At 43.5% G+C, this 21,126-nt stretch overlaps 1 protein-coding gene across 2 annotated transcripts in view; it reads right to left on the bottom strand.

Moving 5' to 3' along the window:
• Nucleotides 1–21,126, bottom strand: part of ATP2A2 (ATPase sarcoplasmic/endoplasmic reticulum Ca2+ transporting 2) — a 46,625-nt gene that overhangs the window by 19,060 nt on the left and 6,439 nt on the right. For both annotated transcript variants that reach the window (XR_011699286.1, XM_071572199.1), the window contains exons 4-8: nt 18,709–18,813; nt 15,184–15,322; nt 3,295–3,375; nt 1,889–1,974; nt 529–993 (exon numbers count right to left, since the gene is read on the bottom strand). Coding sequence is in view for 1 of the 2 variants with exons in the window: in XM_071572199.1 (XP_071428300.1) it covers nt 529–993; nt 1,889–1,974; nt 3,295–3,375; nt 15,184–15,322; nt 18,709–18,813 (876 nt within the window). In the remaining variant the exon portion in view is untranslated. The remainder of the gene's footprint in view (nt 1–528; nt 994–1,888; nt 1,975–3,294; nt 3,376–15,183; nt 15,323–18,708; nt 18,814–21,126) is intronic.

Genomic DNA, 21,126 nt, shown 5'->3' on the forward strand with positions numbered 1-21,126 from the left:
AGCAATGCTGACTACTCCTCAGTTCAGGAAAGAGATTGAGGGGCTGGAGCGGGTCTAGAGAAGAGCAAGGAGGCTGGAGAAGGGACTTGGAGGACAAGTGCTGTGAGGAGAGGCTGAGGGAGCTGGGGGTGTTCAGCCTGGAGAAGAGGAGGTTCAGAGGTGACCTCAGCACTGTCTAGAACTACCTGAAGGGAAGTTCTGGCCAGGTGGGGGTTGGTCTCTTCTCCCAGGCATTCAGCAATAGGACAAGGGGGCACGGGCTCAAGCTCTGCCAGGGTAAATTGGAGATCAGAAAAAAATTCTTCACAGGGAGAGTGCTCAGGCATTGGAATGGGCTGCCCAGAGAGGGGGTGGATTCCCCATCCCTGGAGGTTTTTAACCTGAGATTGGCTGTGGCATTGAGTGCCATGATCTGGTAAAGGGACTGGAGTTGGACCAAGGGTTGGACTTGATGATCTCAGAGCTCTTTTCCAACCCAATCGATTCTGTGACTCAGAGTGGCTGAGGAGGAGAACTGGAAGCCCATACCCTGCACACTGACATCTGGTTCGTGGTCAGGGTGCCAGTCTTGTCGGAGCAGATCACGGAGGTGCAGCCCAGTGTCTCCACTGAGGGCAGGCTGCGCACAATGGCGTTCTTCTTGGCCATCCTGCGGGTGCCCAGGGCCAGGCAGGTGGTGATGACAGCAGGGAGCCCCTCGGGGATGGCAGCCACAGCCAGGGCCACTGCAATTTTGAAGTAGTAGATGGCCCCTCGGATCCAGGAGCCGCCGTGCACGGGGTCGTTGAAGTGGCCGATGTTGATGATCCACACGGCGATGCAGATCAGGGAGATCACCTTGGACAGCTGCTCCCCAAACTCATCCAGCTTCTGCTGCAGGGGGGTCCTCTCCTGCTCCGTGGCCACCATCTCATCCCGGATCTTCCCAATCTCAGTGTTCACTCCAGTGGCAATGACCACCCCCATGGCCTTGCCAGCTGCAATGTTGGTGCCCTGAGGGGAGGGAAGGGGAGAGAAAACCTGCAGTCAATCCAGGAACAGGTTTGTTGTCATTTTGAACAAAACACCACAAAAATACCCCAAACCATCTTGTACAAATCCAGGCTGTGCTTCAGGCAGGATACAGAGTGAGGTGAGGAGATGACACTGCTTTGGGTCTGCAGGGAACATTCCAGGGTGGAATTTCTCCTCACAGAACAGGCTCCAAATGAGCCAGTATCGATCCCTCACGAGCAGCACAGGCAAAGCAGTGCTGAGTAAGCACTGTGGATTTCAGCTGCAACCTTAGGTGTGCATTTCAACTGCAACCTTAGGTGTGGTTTGCCTTTTTTTTTTAATTAGGACTGCATTTTGCCAGATTTCATGTCATTTACTGTGAGCAATAGATGTGTTCCCTGCAGTTCCCTGTGTGAACACAAGAAAGGACAATAAAATTTTCTACAAGCAGCCTGCCAGCAGTAAGTTATTTTTTTATCTGAAAGGTATTTAATGCTTCCTTTGAACAAACTGTTTCATTCCTAGTTCTCAGTTTTAGCCACACAATACCACAATTTGTGTGGCCATTGTTATCACTCTTAACAACTATTACTTTAGATAATTAATGTAGAAGCACTTTAAAAGTGCATATGCTCCAGCCTTCAAGACTTCCTTGGGAAAGACAAAAATAATTCTCCTCATTTAGGTTTCATCCAGCACCTTCCCTGAGGACAGCTTTTATTAAAAGTTAATTCTAATTTTTAATTCATTTAGTACCTGGAGACACACAGAGAGATGTGTGTAGAGAAGATAGCAAAGAAGTCATACAGCTTTGGGGGAAGAATTAAAGTTCTGCACATTTTTATCAGCTTCAGAATTATTTTATAAATGTTTTGAAACTTCCAGAACTTACAGAAAAGAGCATGTTCTTCTTGTCTTGGTTTACAGCACGAGGATCAGGCACAGGGTCAGTGTGCTTAATAACAGACACAGATTCACCTAAAATAATAAGAGAATAAATATTATGTATGTATTTGAGTCCTGAGGGAGACAAAAAGTTAAAATCCTCAGTCTTAAAACTTTCAGGATGTCAAACTTCTTTCCTCAAGTGATTTTATTTAATTGCTTAAGTGAAACAGGGAATAATTCAGTTGGCTTTTAATGAAAATTACACACCTGTTTCTAAAAACCTGTCACACAGGGACAGAAGGTTCCTTTTTTATGAAAACAGGTGTTTGTTGCTACATCAGGTGTCCCAAAGTGGTGCTCTCAGCTCCAGCCCCTGAGTTACAAGCAGCAGTGGGAGCTCAGGAGAGCCAAAGCTTCCTGCTTGTAAAAGCTTTTTGTTAAATCTCAGTTCTACCTGATGAGTCAGGAGACTGGAGCACCAACTGGGCTGAAAACAGAATTCTTTAAAGTAAGAATTATGTTATTTAAATAAAGGCAAGGAATTCTTCCCTCTTCATGGATTTCTAGTGGATCATTTCTTCTTTCAGTTCCAGCAGCTTGACAGACACAGTGACTCCATTCTCTTATGCTTGATCAGGATCTGTACTGAGAAACTTTGGGGCTTCAGGGAGGAAAAACAGCTTTCCTATGAATACTGTTTTAAAATTCAGAGCTAGTTAGCATTAATTTATGCTCCCCACACAGGCTGACAGATCTTGGTGTTCCAGCTGAAAGCAAACCGTTGGAGCACACTTGGTTGGGTCCCAGCTTCTTTCCTATATTCAGAAGTCCTGCTACTTTGTTTTGTTTTCAACAAATCTGAAAAGGGCTCCAAAAATAGCTGCTGCACTTGAGGGCTGGGACCAGAAAACACACCAATGTGTGTGCACAGAATTTCAGCAAATAAGGCTGGAGTGTGCTGGGGCTTTAGCAAGAGCAGCTTCAAAGCTGCCAGTGCTGCAAAAGTTGTTCTTTGCTGTGAGAGAGAACACAGGACTGGGGCAGGAGACATTGGGGAAGATTTACTTTCATATTTGAGTGCTGACAAGATGTTCAAGCCTAGAAGGCTGTGTAAACTGGAAGAGAAATTCTGAATTTTTTATGTTTTGGTTTCCCACAAATGACTGGTGTCTGTGCTGGAGGGGAAGGGACAACAAAACAAGCATTACAAGGCTCAGTAAGAATGTTCATCCCACTAAAGGAACACAAAGAAGGATGAGGCAACTCAGTTCCCAGATCAGAACTTCACTGCACTTGGATGGAACAGAGTAATTCAATAGCTCCAGGCTTGTTTCTAATGGATTCTTCAAAACAAACAGGGCAAAAGCACTTTCAATTATGCACAGAATTCTATAAAAGTCACAGAAATACCTGTGAGAATCGACTGGTCTACCCTCAGAGTTGTAGATTTGATAGATGTAATTCTTATGTCAGCAGGAACCTTGTCTCCAACTACAAAGAAAGGACAGGACACAGTTAGACTGTTGCTATTTGGGACATCTCTAACCAAGTGTACCATTCCCTTTATCAGCCAGAAAAATGACTTTGCAGTGGCTGTTCAGGTGGCTAAAATTCCCAGCATCTTATTGCTCCGATTTCCTGAGCATCCAGTGTGGATTTGCCCCCACCTAACCCTCAAAGGAAGAAGCTGCAAATCATGGGATTGTTTTCCTACTCACAGCCCCTCTGAAGGCAAAGGGAAAACATTCTCAAGAGCAGGATATCACTTTCAGAAGACATATTTATAAACAACCAAAGCCGAGGTGAATCCAGTTCCCTTTTCAGGACAACTGGCCCTGGAGACTCCTCTGGTTGTTTTCTCTGTGCCCAAAGCGAGTCCTCTGCTCTCCAAAGATCACATCATCCATTTATTTATTTAGAAAACTGAAAGGAGTTGTATTTTCCTTTTCTTTGGCACCAATTGTGAGGATAATGTGCTTCTGCAAACATGCTCTTGTAATGTTACCCTTCCAATTCTGCCAGATGTTTCAGAGCTGGGAGTTCATTCCAGATCACACAGTAGTTTTATTTTCCACTATTAAATGCACCACAATCCACACCCCAGTCACAAAATTTTCACACAGCTCTTCTGCTGACCTTACCAGATATATTTCTACCTTGCAGAAGAAAATACTGGAGTAAAAACCAACCAAAACAAACTAAAACCATCCACTAACAAGTGTCAGAGACACCAAGGTAGATGATGGAAATTAATAGCTCCTAAAAATGGCGGAGTAACGAAGCCAGTTGGGCTCCAGCACCTCCATCACCCCCAAATTAATTCTCCTACATTCCTACTCCCTCTTATGCAGCTTTTCCTAATTTTTAAGGCAAGAACTAAAGCCCCACCATTTTGTGCCTGCTGCAAATAAATGGCTGCATGCAAATTGACTTGTTAAAGCACATCTTGAAGAAGCTCATTTCTGACTCATCTGGAGGGGTTCCACCTCCTGCATGTCAATATTGCCCTGAACACACAGGATTGAACCCTCCTGATGCAATTCAGCACTGCAAGCATTCAAGTGTCAGTTATGTTATTATAAAATAATTAAAGAAACCAAGAAGGGAGACTAAGTAGCTAAAGAGGGCTGACCTGAGTAGATGGAGTGTGTGTCCCTGCAGGAAAATTAAAATAAGCTGCAATTCCTGCAGGAGCTGCTTATGCAACCAGCAGCAATAAGGAACATTAACAAATAAAACCACAAAAAACTCTACTCTGGTGGCACAGCCTTGGATCATCCAACCCCACACCCCCTGGAGTGGGAAACTGGGGGATAAAATGCTGGAGAGGAGAATGAAGTGCTGCTTTTCAAACATCAGGGAAACTTGCACCATGTGACTTCCTGTAAATCCAGAGAAACCCCAATCATTAATTAAAATCAGCCAAAGGTTGTGTGGTTTTGCTTGTACATTTAGATGTGTGGGTTTGTGAGCACATGGAGGGACCAAAAAACCAGCCACAGTTTCCCCTTTTGCATCACTACACCATGTGAATACCAGTTTAAGCCCCAATGCCCTTGAGAAGGAGGAGGAAACAGCCTTGGACAGGCAGTGATTGAGGCCAAAAAAGGCAGAACTATTCCCTGTGCCCTCCTGGGGGCTGAGGAGGGCCCTGTGCAGCCCCAGCAGCAGCTCCTTCCAGACTCCACTGACCACGTGGGGAAAAGCCTCTCCACCTGCACTGATGTTTCCAAAGGGCTGGAAAACTCCAGTCACCTCCCCCATCCCCACATCTGCAGCACTGGGAGAGACCTCAGCCCCCCCAAGAGACCTCCAAGAGACCCCCAAGAGACCTCAGCCTCCCAAAGAGACCCCCAAGAGACCTCAGCCTCCCAAAGAGACCCCCAAGAGACCTCAGCCTCCCAAAGAGACCCCCAAGAGACCTCAGCCTCCCAAAGAGACCCCCAAGAGACCTCAGCCTCCCAAAGAGACCCCCAAGAGACCTCAGCCCCCCAGGGCACAGAAAAGCTGTTAAAAAACACCTTCAAACATCCAAGGATCTGGACTGAACACATGGCAAAGTTGGCAAGGGATTTCCTAACCTGCTTCTGAGCTCTAAGTTGTTCAAACACAAACATAATATTCACAAGTCCTAAAGTATTTTGAGATATCCCTCTAATAATTATTGATATTTAAGCAGCAGCATTTCCATGAAAACCACTCCTGTCATTATCAACTGCCTGAAGCACCAGGAGTGAAGTGTTAAATTTATTATGATAGTGCAGCTTTCTAAGTTTATCTCAACAATTTAAGATAAGAGCCATTATTCACTGCCCATCTCTGAGAAGGCTGCAGTAAAATATTCCAGGCATTTCCAACAGGCAGGAAAGCTGCACATCAGGGTCAATTACAGAGCTATTTTAAGCAAAATAACAGCTATGAAAATAAGTCATTTATAGTCCTGAATATACTTTCATGAGCACAACTGAAGTGGAATATCAGTGGCAAATCATCCCATGATTGATGGGAACCACAGGAAATTTTTAGTGGGCACTCTGTGCAGAGCTCATCAACAAGCAGAAAGCTTTTTTTCCAAATACTTTAAGACAGAAAAGAAATTGGGATTTTGCTGTTGTGTTTTGAAGGTCTTTTTAAAATTTAATTACATTTCAGTCCCCAGCACCAAATATTAACCAAGGCTGGGAAGACAACAAGGAATTACTAAGTGAACATGTATTTGTGCTGCTCAGCACTGAACTGATACAATAAATGGATATAATCCCATAGTCTGACATCTGAAACACTCAGCTGCAGAAATATTTTCATCCATTACTTTCAAACCTTTAATCCTAAATAGTCAGTTGAGTTCCACAACAGCTCTGGAGAAAGGAAATAACCTGCTTTCAAAACCACCCATATATATATTGTAAAGTACAGTGTAGCCAAGTGTGTAACTACTGATTAAAACACCCTCTAAATAGAACATTGACTGCTCTTTGCTGGAGTGAAAGAAGGCTTTGGTTTGAATCATTACAGCCTTACCCACAGAATCCTTTTATTCTTGCACAGACTTCTATAATTTCAATACTGAGCTTCAGCAGACACCAAAGGAATCTGTTTAAAAACAACCTGATCCTCTAAGGGAGGAAAAAAAGATAAGTGCCCATTTCATTTAATTGTGAACAAGTCTATATTGAAGCAGATAATTTACAATTCCCACTCCTTGACAGAAACTGGAGTGGTATTTAATTGTGATGTGAATTCAAAGTTACTGTTAATTGTTTTAAACAAAACACTGCAATAGGGATCATTTAATAACTGAAAATTTGGGTCCTTCCACCATCCAACCAGCACCATTACTGGCCCAGACTCCCACTGAGGACACCCAACACTCCAGCCTTTCTTCTCAGGTTCAAAGCTCCCACACCTTATCTGACAATGCTGTGGGTCAAGTTCCCCTCTCTGTGAACAGTCACTCACATATATGTTGGATTTTCTGTGCAGCACAACCCAACTTATCAGCAGAGCTGGGCACACAATGAGTGTCTGTGGGGGGACCGAAGCTCCTCAGGAACCAAAGCCTTTAAAGGACAGCCCAGGGCACAGACTGGCCCCATTCAATCTGCAAAACTGCCTCCAGAGAGAAGGCAATTCAAGCCTCCAAACCAACTGCAAACATGGAATATATTGAGCAATGTCAGACTCAATTTACTGCTCGGCAACTGAGCAAGTCCTGCAGTGAAAGGCTCAACTCCTGACTGGGTGTTTCATCTGAGCCCTTCTCTCCTTCACCAGCAGCAACAAAACTAAGTATTTAACTTCACAGTTTTGTCAGGCTGTGGTGTGAGACACTCACTGGGAGATCTCTACAGCCAGAACACAACATTAGTGCTGCAGGTGGGACCAGGCTGTGGATTCTGCAGCCCAGGAAATGATGGGGCACTTATTCCACAGACAACAAAACTGGGGGGAAAAGAACTACTAAAGGTGGGTGGGTTTCAGTCCCTGCTGTATTTTTAGCTGCTAACAAAGAACTTTAGACTCCAACAGGACTGTGCTCATCTTTCAAGTCCCAAATTATTGAGGCTGTATCTCAGTACAACCCATTGAGATCAACATTCTACACCACCTAATCCAAACTGCTCGTGACCAAGTTAAGGAAGCAACAGCACCTTCAGCCCCCAAAGCCACTACAGAGACAGAACAGCCCTGAAAATTAAACTCCTGATTTAAATGTGCACTTTGACCATTGATATCTATCACCCCGTTCACTCTGCTCCCTCCCACAGCTTGCTCAGGGGAGCTTTGCAGATACACTATAAACAGGGAAGAGTTTTGTTTCTTTTTCATGTTAATGTGTTACCAGGACAATTCCTCCTCTTAGCAAAGAGAGTACCAAGTCTTTGTAAAAACATCCCTCTCCACGTTCACGGCAAATGAAAGGAATTTTTCCTGTAGAAGTCAAAGGGCTCTGCGTACACAAGATGAATCTCACACTTTCTTATTTATGTTTATCATTAACCAAAGCCAGTGTCAGCCTGGACTGTGTTATCAGCAGGTTGGGGGCTGGAATTGGACTCTTGTAATAAAGATTATCAGCACAGCTCCAAACTGTTCTGTAGCTGAACAATTCAGGAACACAAAGAGTTCCTGAAACCTCAAAGTCAAAATATCCCCAAAACAACTTCCATAAAACACCAAATGGGGAGAACAAAGGGGGAAAAAAAGTCTTAATAAACTAAGGTTCACTGTTGACACATGGGTGTTATTTTGATTTTTAAGACATGATGGCCTTTGTCCTGCTCCATTAGATGCTCTCATTTCATCAGGCTGGGGGAGAAATACCATCAAATTCATCAGATAGAACCTATCATGCTGCTATTAAAATATCTGATTCAAAAGACACAGGATTTTACCAGCAAAAGGGGAAAGAATAAGTATTAATTCTTTTGACAAAAAACATTCAGTGCTGGCAATTTTCTGTTTTAACATGACATTATTATGAGTACAGTTATTTAAACCACTTCTCCTAATGAGATTTTTAGTCTCTTATAGAGTCAGTTATTTCAGTCTCCTCTCCTGCCCAAAAACAAGTTCCTTGTGCTCTAAATCAGACACAGCATTGTGTGAATATTTACAAAGCAACTGAAACTTCCTACATGAAGTATGGGAATCAGCTTAAGAATCAAAAGGAGTAAATAACAGTTCTGCTCATTAAACAACTTCAAAGGACACAGATGGGATGCTACAGAACTGAATTTTCTGAGCATTGAACTGGAAGCTGCTGGGGGATTTACAGTTAAAACTGACACCTGAACAGACTGTACATTTAGAGGCAGAGCTGCTCCAGCACAACTGGTTTTTCTATTAACCTTCCCTGACACAGCTAAGCTCCTGTCCCTCCCTGCACACAGCCAAGCTCATCTTCCCATCCTGCCTGATTTCCTCAGAGCACCCCCTTGGAAGGATCCAACACTTCCTGAACAAGGTGTAATAAAAGGCTCCCTGAAATCAGCAGCTCTGAGAGACAGGAAGGTAATTGAGTCCAACTACACTTTCATACAAGGCCAAGAGTGTCAAAATGTCAAAATGAGAGGAGTTATTATGAAACATTTGAAGCTGGAGTTTCCACTCCAAACCAGTGAGATTTATTTTCCAACAAGACAGAGATTATAACAGCAACATCCATCACCATACCAGGAAAACAGCACTTGCTTTGGCTGACAAGGAGACAGAACAATACACTGAAATACACTCATTCTTTGCATGAACAGCCTCTGCCATGAACCTTCTGCATTCTGTACAGACAGAAAATACCCACAGAGCTCCCTGGGCAGTGCAGGCACAGTGGGAGCATCCCCAGCTGAGAGCTGGTAAAGATACAGGTTAAACATCTCAAAAACCACACACATATCACATTATTATCAATGAAAAGCAAGAGGACAGAGAAAGCTTTGCTAAATATTTTCTGGTTGGAACAGAGGGTTGAGAAAAATGGAAACTATTAAACACTACAGTAGACTGGAATTATTCCTATTTTCTTCCTTTTCATTCTGTAAAAACACACTTGTGCCATTCTCTCTGAAGAGGGCACCAGAACATTAGACAAGATGTGCCCATGCACAGGGACCCTGCTGGGAAACCTGCCCTTACTTCTAATCTGAATTTGACTCCTTTTAGCTTTTAATTAGTGGATCTATTTATATCACTCTCTTCTAGATTGAAAACTCTTGTGATCAGCCTATAAAAATATCTAAGAGCAGAAAGAATGGGCTGGTAAGTTAAGCCTCAACTGTTCCCAGACCAGGTGAAGAACAATCACATCCTCACACCGAAGTTTCCAAGTTATGCTGCATTTAAATAATACAAAAAAACAGAGGAACAATTCTGGAAGTGAAAGCTTTCTTTGGCCTTAAAATAAAAAAAAGCTTTGCCAGGGGGATATGATACTAACAGGACATTATCTTGATGTTCAAAAGAATTTTGTTCTGTTTGTGCTTATAATAAAACCACACTCAGTGCTGGTTCCATCAGAGCACCAAATATCAGACACATTCTCAATTCAAACTAAACCAGAACTGGGTTCACTATTTCTACTTAAGAGTTTGGCAGCTCTGCAGGAAAAGGCTGCAAGAATTGGGGGGAAAATTGGGGCAGTGTGTTTTGTAAGATCTCAGCTGTGTGTTAAAAGCTAACAGGAGTTCAGGCCGTGCCCTGAATTCACCTCAGCACCGGAGTTTGGACCATGCCTGGTCCCCTCTGAGCTGCCCCTGATGCGCTGCCCAAACTGTGCACTGGAGCACAGAGATTTATGCACTGCTTGGACATGTATTTATTAACCACTGATGTACTTTCCTACTTTTCTGGTTCAAAAGCAGTACCTACAGGAAAGAAAGACAAATATGTGCTTTAAAACCCAAACCTGGCAAGGTAAGGAAACACTCAACACTTTTGCAGCCCATTTTTTCCCTGTCAAGGGAAGCTCTCAGCAGTTTCCTCCAGGACAACCTCCCGCAGGTCTCTGCTCTGCACTTCAGCCTCACTCCATCCTTCTCATTGTTCTTTCCAATCTCAGTAATTTCCCAGAAAAATAAACCTGCACCTCTAGCACAGACTCTGAAAGTCAATTCCAGTTGTTGGCACAGTCACACTGGCACAAGGACCCAGATGTTTTGGACTGAGATTTGCAACATCAGTGTTTGTTGTCTGTACTACCAGGAGAACCTGGAGCTCTTCAGAACCACATGGGAGTTTGTCATAATTCACCTCAAGAATCTCCTTCCCAACCTTCTTCACCCCCAAATTTATTTTTCTTTCATTGTAAGGCACCCAAGTGCTTTTCCCAGAGTCTTAAAGTGCTCTGTTGTTGGGATTCAAAGCCTCAGAAAGCAGTTCCTGCCCAATCTATTCAGGTATAAACCCAAATCTTGTGAAATACACACTAATTTAATAAGCAAAGGCTTCTGGAAACTCTGTGTATTTTTAAGCTGTTGAGTACTTACAGATACAGTAACAGATGACAAGAACCATCATTCAGCAATTCAGGGAAAGAGGAACTGCTGTGACTGTGCTTTGGTCACTCACTGACTGCAACTAATGAACTTCCTTTATTAAATTACAGGAGCTCAGATACACTGTATCTAAACCAGAACTTCCACACAGGAACACACAACACAAGGGAACAAAGCTCACTTCTGTTCCCAAATGTCCTTCCAGAAAAAAATAAGGGATTTGCAACCAGTTTACCCCAATTTGCCAGGCTGAACTTCATACAAAACTTGGGTCATGCTGGTTTAAGTTTCTCTTTAAAATGTTACTTTAACCCAGCAAACAAAAACTCAACTAAACCAAAGTATATCTAATCTACCAAGATAGCCCTGGTTACAAGTTTAGGTTGCACCCTCCAATTAACTGCAGCTTTTATAGCAGCATGATAATCCATTTAAAGCCAGGCAAAGTGGAAAGCCATGTCAGGACAGCAGCTGGATGCTTTTCAGCTCATCAATTCTCAGAAACAAACTGTGTAGCTTAGAAACCCTCACCCACTGCAGCTCTCAGAGCTGTGCCCAGCAAGCAAATTTAGGGCACACATCCCAAACCCGTGACCCCAAAACACCCCAAAAAGCTCCTGTTCATGGCACAGTGTCTTCTCCACCACCTCTGCTTAAGGAGACATGGAGAAAATCTTCCTAACAACATATAATAAAGAAATCCCTGCCTGCAGAGTCTCTGAGCAAACAGACCAGTGTTGCTACACCTGCAGAAGGTGGAATTTGTTGGCTGCCAGACACAAAGAAGGGTAATTGCTCATCCAGTGCTCTGCCCCATCTCTGCACACTGATCCCCAGGGACACCAAAGACAGAAGGTTATTCATCACCAGAGGGACAGTTTAATTCAGGTTACTCCACATTTACTGCAAGGTGACAGTGCAAACCTGCAGTTTCCTCCCTTTTACTTCAAGGCAAATAAACCAGCACCTGTTTCCTGAGCTGACAGATAATTAAAGGTGGTATCTTCAGGAAGCCTGAATTCAGAAGGCGACGAGGCAGATGGATAGGCCATCTAATGAACACAAACAGCCCAAGGAGGCAGAATAAAAAGTAACACAAACCATTATTGCAATGTCTTTGGTTACACCAAGCCACACAGGTTATCTTTATGGGTTCAAAGCTACTGAATATACCAAATAGTTTTGGAAATGGTTCAATGCTACTTATTGTCAGGGAACTCCTGAGGGAAATACATTCTCCCACATCCTCCAAACTGCAATATCAATCTAACAATTCCTACAGCAGAGTTATCTCTGTGACAGACCCACATACAGCTACTTTAAACTACCAAAGCCTCTACAGCATTAAATAGAATGGATTGGGTTGGAAAAGAGCTCCGAGATCACCAAGTCCAACCCCTGGTCCAACTCCAGTCCCTTCACCAGATCATGGCACTCAGTGCCATGGCCAAGCTCAGTTGAAAAACCTCCAGGGATGGGGAATCCACCCCCTCTCTGGGCAGCCCATTCCAATGCCTGAGCACTCTCCCTGTGAAGAATTTTTTTCTGCTCTCCAACTTCAATTTCCCCTGGCAGAGCTTGAGCCCATCGTGCCCCCTTGTCCTATTGCTGAGTGCCTGGGAGAAGAGACCAACCCCCACCTGGCCAGAACTTCCCTTCAGGATTTATGATGATTCTATGATACAGCATTAAATACAACTATTTAGCAATGGAAGACTTGGAAGAAATTTGTGTTCAAAATTAGTTATCAGCATAGGAGAGAAACCCATCACCTGGCTGTTGATGCCACTTGGTTGAAAGATCTTTGCCTGGCCACACAAATGTCATTGGCACCTTGCCCAGAATTCCAGAGGCAGATATGCCTCCCAGCATGGAGTGCTCTGGCACTTCCCTACATGGCCATCCTTGTGCAAAGCCCGTGTCAAAGGCCATCACAGAGCCCCTGCTCTGGAGGCACAGCCTGCTCAGAGTCTGTGTCACCTCCAGGCCCTGACACCAACACTGGCACAGCATGTGCTGCTCCTCTCTGCTGCCCAGGAGCTTCTCCCACTTTGATTGCAATTAAAACTTCATCACTGTCTGCCTACAGGAATTTATTATTTCAGTACCACAGCCTCTATTACTTATTTCTCTATGAACATCCACATCACTCACAACCAACTGCAGCTTCAAGTGAAGGCAATTTAAGTGTATGTGTCAATATAAGAAGAATATAAGGACTAAAGACCAGCTTGGGATTGTTTGATCCACCAGTTTAAGGGACTATTTTACCCAGAAAAGCTGCTTCAGTCTATCAACCAGCCAGACCAGCCATCTTAAGGGACAGTCATAAAACTTGATGATTTTTGTTACTCTACACGAGCCTGGCCTTTTTAAAAGGCAAAGTAAATCAGTTCTACACATGTTGGACTGTCAGACACTGTTCCACGAGCAGATTTTAAAATAATGCAACGGTAACCCCATGATAAAAGGGATTCTTTGCTTGATAAGGTGCCATAGGCATGTTAGTCGGGGGTTATTCCCAATTCATATCTCTCTTCAGACAAAGACTTTTAAAGAAAGTAATTGATTTTATGGATACTGACAATATAGAGCAGGTAAGTAAAAGCTCACACATCCCCCAGGTGTTCACACACAGAACAAAGGCAAAGCTAAATTTGGAAGATGAAAATGCAATCTGTACCTCTTCTGAAACAGCAAAGACCCAAGGAGAAAGTGCAAAACCCAGGATTTCTCCTCAGTGAGATGCCCCAAACCAGTACAAAACACACAGTCATCAATCCACTGGCAATTCTACTCCTTTAAAGCACCAAAACCTACAGATGTGCTCCTCTGATAGCAACTCCTTCCACAACTACCAATCCACGGGTGGCATTTAAAAACGGGATAAGGATTCGGAGCAGACACCTCCTGCAGGATCTGTCATGTATACAGCTCTGTTTGCCTGCAAAGGGCACAGCAAACATCCCAGCTCCTTGCAGAGCTCACAGCTCTGCCTGTGCAGCACAACAGCGAGTCAGGGAGCACAGCCAGTGACAAGGCATCACAATTCACCCCTCATTTCCACGATCAGCACTTGGGATTTGTACTCGGAGCTGAATCATCCTGTGCTCAGAGCAGAGGCTCGAGATGGGGCTCAGCCACTGCCCAAGTTTCTCAAGGAATGAAGGCAAGCTGGGCTGACAGCCAAGCCCAACTTCGTTTGGAGTGCACACTCTCTCTGCCTGCTAATTAAAACAGGAGGAGAGTCAAGTCTAAGGGTATATATTTATCTCCTCCTGAGACACCTACCACCTCTAAAATCAAAGTGACACTTGTGAAAAGCAAGCCTGATGTACACCCTGAGTTGTTCCCAAAGGAACAATCGCTCAGTTAACAGTTGATAATGACCTATAAAACATGAGTGTGCAGTCACTGCTGCCACTGAGCAGGAGTCACCCAGCTGGAGCTGGGAAGGAATAGGAAGCATTGGAGGCACCAACGAGCCAAGTTCAAAGAAAGAGTTACTGATAAGGCATTATCACCAAAATGATGGAGTTTTAGCTAAAAATGACACTTAAATTGTTGCACTCTTTCCAAATAATGATACACGTTCCAGGGCAAATCTGAGACATTAGAAAGCTCAAGGCAAAAGTCCAGTTTTAAGACTGTCCCTTCAAATGTTTCAAATGCAGGAAGCTCTACTGTATAGTTTATCTATTTGAGGTCTTGTTCACAGCAAGAGGCAAAAGAAGCAGCAAAGAATTAAGAAAGAGGAGCAAACAGTGATGCCACGTGCCAGTCACACCAGCTGAGAGGACAGAAGGCATTTGTGAAGAGAAGTTCAAAGGCTCTGCTACTGGAAGGGTAAGAGTTGGAAAAACACATTCATATGAAAACTCAGAGCATGACAAAAACCCCAGTAAAACCTCAGTGTTCCCAAACCTGAGGAAACTGAACCCATTTAAAAGCCAGGAAAAAAGTACTCTGTGATAGAAAACCAGACAATTTGTAGGACACTCTGAAACCAGACATCAGAAAACAAAATTTTAAAGTCGTGACAAGTGTTAAAACCATCCCTCCAATTAAGATGCTTTGCTTTTAGACCTACCAATTAAGCTAAGTGGCAATTTGAAAAACAATCCCCTCAGTGCAAATGCACATTTAAGGTAATTACAGACGAACAGAAACAAGATTGTTCATAAGTGAAAGTATATACTTAGGAGTCTTTGAAAACTCCCCCCAGGGCCTCAAATCATTGAGGCAAAGCCCCCACAAGAATTTTACATTAATATTCTATACATGTGTGTACTTCAGAACAGGGTCTTACCTGCCACTTCCACAATATCCCCTGGGACAATGTCTCTTGCTTTAATCCTCTGGACACTTTTCCGGTCTTGTCGATACACTTTGCCCATTTCTGGTTCATATTCTTTAAGAGCTTCAATGGCATTTTCAGCGTTTCTTTCCTAAAAGACAGCAAAAAAATGTGGCATTTTAAAAGCCCTCAAGGAAAAATAAGTAGGTCAGACCTGATTTTAAAACAGCATTATCATATGAATACTACCAACCCAGCCCAGCCACATTCCTCCCTACACAACATTTTTGTGACCCCCTCCCCATGTGAGGTCTCTGACTGGAAATCTTTACGGAATAACCCAGGGGTTTGTGGGCATTTAGAACCTTGAAACTGTTTATTTAAACCCTGCAGTGTTTTCCATCCAAAATATCCACTGTGTTGCTGCAGGGAGGCCACACAAAGAGCTCTATGTTACATCCATATGTAACATGCTTTTTGACACAAAAAAGCACTGAACAGAATTAAGGATAGACGTCTTGGGTGCACCTTTCCAGCTGGAGCAGCTTTGGCTCAGACTGGAGCAGACAAGACCTACTGGATTTCATTTACTGGCAGAACTCAAGGATCAAGTTAAGACAAACCTCAGACAACATAGTATCAACTTTGTTTCAGCAAATCGAGTCACACTGAAGTGAAACCAAAGCACAGACTCGAAGCTTCCCCAGAATTTCTCAACAATTTACAGACTTGGATGAATTCCCACATATGACAATTTTTTATTTCCACTAACACAACAGCTTTCCTGTCTGAACTGCAGTTCTCCCACTGAGCACTGGAAGAGATTGGGATCAATATTGTGATGCCACCTGGATAAAGGACAACACAAGAAACCAGCAGCTCATCAGGGCTCCTTCTCCAACTCTTGGAGAGGGAACTGATTTTCCATTTCCCTGCCTATTGACAAGTACAAACGTCATTGATAATTACAGATAATGGCAGGGTGCACACAGTTTTACACTGTCTGCCCTTCAAGCCTTTCCAAAGAATAAAGAATTCCTCCTCCATGTCAAAGCAGAAACAAAACCATCAGAAATTCAAAGAACTTGGTAATTCCACGTACCAGTGCAGCTGAAAATGAGCATTAGCAAAACCACCTTGAGGAACTAAACTCACATGGCACAGCTCAGGGCCAGGCAGTGCAGGTACCAGCACAGACCCATAAAGCTGTAATTAATGCCAGCCTCATATTCCACCAATAAATTAATTCTGCTCCTCAACACAATAATGCTGATATTGCTTTCCTGTGGATTAACTAAGAGTTAATGTCAGGCAAAACCTCAGAGGTGCAAAACGAAGTCCCACAAATGGAAGATTAATTCAACAGTTTTCCTTCCAAAAGGAGAAATAAAGAACAATCCAACACAACCCAGTTGACCAGGAAGGCTAATGGCATCCTGGTTCTCATCAGTCACAGTGGCCAGCAGTGACCACCCCCTTGAGCTGGGCACTGCTCAGGGACCTCCAATCCTGGGAGCAGTTTTGGGCCCCTCACAAGAAAAAAGACACTGAGGGGCTGGAGCATGTCCAGAGATGCGAACGGAACTGGGGAAGGGTCTGGAGCCTCAGGAGCAGCTCAGGGGGCTCAGCCTGGAGAAATGAAGGCTGAGGGGAGACATTATCACTGTCCAGAACAAGTGACAGCACAAGAGGAAAAATCCTCAAGTTGCACCAGGGGGGTTTGGATTGGATATTAAGAACAATTTCTTCACCAAACCCGTAGTCAAGCACAGAACAGGCTGCTCAGGGAAGGGGTTGAGTCACCATGCCATGTGTTTAGAAGACGTGGATGTGGCCCTTGGGGACAGGGTGCAGTGGTGGCCCTGACAGTGCTGGGCTAACGGTGGGACTGGATGATCTCACAGATCATTTCCAGCCTCACCAGCTCCATGATTCAGCTACTCTAAATCTTTCTGCTCCCATTTGCCTGCAGCTGTGGCAGTGCCACCATCCTGCCAGGCACTGGAGCACTCCCAGATGGCTCCTTGGGCACAGGGCACGTGAGAGGAAAGGTTGAGGGCAGTGACTCAGTTGCTCACATCGGTACCTGTAGGAACAGATACATTTATGGGTGGAGACTTCGCACTGTGCCTGATTTTCCATGGCCATTAAAACAAGGGAATGAGTCATTTAATCTGTGCAGCAACTGTTTCACAATGAAGTTCAGCATATGGAGAAATAGAGAGGCATTCTTTGCACATTATCATGTCTGAAAAAATTGATTATTTCCTACAACAGGGTTTATATGCACAAGAAAATCCCCAAACTACACAGAGAGCTTTGCCGTCCATTTCATGCTCGAAATCAGCACCTGCAGAGCTGTAACTCTGAGTTTCAGGTTAAACATTAACTCTTGCACAACCACTTTATGAAGACTTGAATACAAAATGACACTTAAGGGGGCAATGCTGTCAGCCCTGGATCAACTCGACCTCTTCCCTCCACACCAGCTCCAGCAGTTGTGCAGCAAGCTGGGAACTGCTAAAAATGGAATTTTTTGAGGAATTGTCTTTCCTCAGCCAGCTCACTTGGGCCAGGCCAAAGCAGAGCACAGGCCTCTGCAATGATGCCACTTCTTCCAGCATGCAGGGTCCTCTCCAACATGTTTCAGCCTGTTAACAGGGCTCCTCCTCTTACTTTTTGGTGTTAATTTGAACAGTTTGCCTTTTTTTAAACATGAAACCCAGTGCACTAAGATAGCAAGTAATTTGTCAGATTAGCACCATCCCTTTAAATAAAAAACAAAAACAAACCACCAACCACCCTGAAATATTTTTGATCTGCAGAAAAACAATAATAAAACATGCTCTGTCTGAAGTGATCAAATTATTAAGGTAAAATTTTATGAACCATTTTACTTTGGCACCTCAAGAAGTCTTAGACTATGTTACTGTTATTACTATCTCCATGACTTATAAAAAGCCATCTAATTGATCTTAGTAGGAGAAAAATTTCAGGGTATTTAGAAGTTTTCAGAAGAAATTTCTGCCTTTTGACAGACATGGAGTCTCTGGAACATTTCATAGGTAGTACAGAAATTGAACAGGGGGAATTAATAGTGCATTAATAATGTACTAAACACAGTGGTTGTCTCAAGAGAAAACAGAAGAGACACAAGATCAAAAGTGCTCCATCCTTTGTTCCTTAGTTGGGAAAAAGACACAAACAAATCAAATTGTTCTCAGCTTTGCAGGACCTGATTCCTTTGGTGCATTCAGGCCCTCACTCTGGCCTGGCCTGTTCTTGTGCTCACCAGTGTGTGGCCAAACACACCGATGGGCACTTTGCCTTCTTGGCAACACTTCTGAAGCTTCATTTTACCTTTAAGTCACCACTTTGTGTCGAGGAGCTTTATGCTTTGCTGACTCTCAGGAATCTGAAGGCAGCAGCACATCTTACTTGCTTTGTAGGAAGGACTCTACAGAGTACAGTGCTTCCTTTTTAAAGCATAAACCCCCAAAACATTTGTGATTTGATGCTGTAAAAGTCTCTGCATACCTGCCACACTCCCACAATTGCATTGGCTACTAATATAAGTAAGATTACAAAAGGCTCTACAAATGCTGTGATTGTTTCTTCACCTTCTTCAAACCAGGCCAGGACCTGTAAGAGAAACATAATGATTTAAATTACTGATTTACATGGACACCTTGCAAACTTTAGCCCTGCTAAGCTTCAGTTTGAGGTTCAACTGCTTAGACTTAAGCAATCTTAAAAGTTTCTACCAAGTTGTAGTTTTGTAATTAATGAATGAGTTGGCAAAATGCAATGGAAAAAAAAAAGTCTTTACTAAAGTAGTACAAAGTTCAGGCCATTCTTTTTTTAAAGGAGTAAACTAATTATTTGGGAAACAATTGCTACTGTTGCTTCAAAAATGAAAGCAGAAGTTGTGACAGCAGTTATGACAAGGAAAATAGAAAAAAATTCATTACTGTATAAAACAGAATGCAGACAGATTGGTTTGACTACTTAAAACATTAAAAGCTTGCCAGAATCTGAATTTTAGCCAGGTTAATTGTCCTCTACCAGTTAACTTAGACAAGAAAAATGAAAACAGCTTTACAAGTTTCTGTTGAGTAGATATGAAAAATAAGTACCTACTTATTTAAACAAGTAGCATCTTATTGAAGCATCTAAGTGAACACACTGAAGCTGATTCCTAAGCTGATCAAACTCAAAACCGGATTTTAAAAGCTAAGTCAAGTTGAAGACTTGCATAAAAGGCTCCACATAAATTTTGTTTTCATTCATTTGCTTTCCAAGTGCACTCCAGCTCTAGGCTTCTGTCATTCACTTGTCTGAACCATGTCAGGGCCTCTGCAGCCGCTGAGGAAAAGTCAGGCTAAGAGGGCCAGAGAGGAAGGGCTTTTTCATCAGCATGTTGAGCAACAGGAAGCCTGGAAAGTGACAGTAAATAGGAACAACGTGTTGAGATAATTAGGGCTGGTAGTCAGGCAACAGCAGAGTGAATCAGCGAGGGCTGCAGCGGGCACAGCTCTCCCAGCTCAGCTCTGAGCGGCGTCAGCCACGGACAGGACGGGAAGGGGCAGAGGCACCAAAGCCTCCAGCAGGACACACTGGCAGGTAAATCCAGTGCAACAACACATTTAGCAACAGGACAAGGGGGCACAGGCTCAAGATCTGCCAGGGGAAATTGAAGTTGGAGAGCAGAAAAAAATTCTTTGCAGAGAGAGTGCTCAGGCATTGGAATGGGCTGCCCAGAGAGGGGGTGGATTCCCCATCCCTGGAGGTTTTTAACCTCAGCTTGGCCATGGCACTGAGTGCCATGATCTGGTAAAGGGACTGGAGTTGGACCAAGGGTTGGACTTGATGATCTCAAAGGGCTTTTCCAACCCAATCCATTCTATGATTCTATGATTTTTATTACAAAAGGATGAGCTGGTAAGATCCAGGCTGTGATTAAGGAGGCTGAGACATTCCAACGTTTTGGGGGGATTTGGGCAGGATGTCTCATGTTCTCTCCACAACTCCATATTCTCTTTCCCTCCTCCCACACCTCTGGGTCTCCAATCCCCTGGAACACCTTCTGCCATTTGAGCTACAGGAGGAGTCAGAGGTGCATTTCCAGATTTCTCAGTGGATACAAGGCCACACTCTGCCATCAGAAAAGCTGCTTAGTATCTGTTTCTGCTCTCCCTTTCTTTATTGGCATTCTGGAGAGCTCACTTTGCTTCCAACAACACAAATTCAATTATGTGATGTTCTCATCTGAGCAGGTACCTATACAAGGTTAACTGGAATAAAACATCTGCTCTACACAATGCTAAACCAGAATCTTTCCTGACTGGAGATCACGTTGTTGTAAAATAACATTGAGAAAGGCCACAACTTCCAGAGGTAAGGAAAGCAGCTACAAGGACAGCAAGATCCAAGTATGTCAAGGAGAGCCAAAATTAAGTTTTCAAGGCATCTTTACATCATGAGCTACTACTTCAAAAAGAGCAGATGAACTCAAATTAGAGATCCTGAGGGTACAGAATCTGATGGTTGTTTTTCTGGCAAAATTATCGATCTGTGACAAGATGAAAAAGAAGCATCTCGTTAATCCTGGAAGGCAGCAATCCACATTTCTCCCCCCAAAATTTTCCACACAACCACTGTCAGTGGAACAAGGCAAGCTCCAGACCTAGAATGTTTTAGTGACCCAATACATTGTGAGTTCTTGGTTTTGTTAGAGCAGACTGCAGCTATATTAGTACTGCCTTTAGGACACCTGTGAGACACAGCACATGCTGCTGCAACTGAGCAGGTTTATTATTTGATAGTAGCCTGAAGTAAAAAAACAAAACAAACCACCAGTAAAAACAAAGAGGAAGCAGAACAAGCAATACAAGTATTTAGCTCAGCGTTTTTAGTAACAACAGCCCAGATTCTGGAGCCTGGAAAAGACCAGAC

This window comes from Pithys albifrons, chromosome 17, assembly GCF_047495875.1.
Source record: "Pithys albifrons albifrons isolate INPA30051 chromosome 17, PitAlb_v1, whole genome shotgun sequence".
Lineage (NCBI taxonomy): Eukaryota > Metazoa > Chordata > Aves > Passeriformes > Thamnophilidae > Pithys > Pithys albifrons.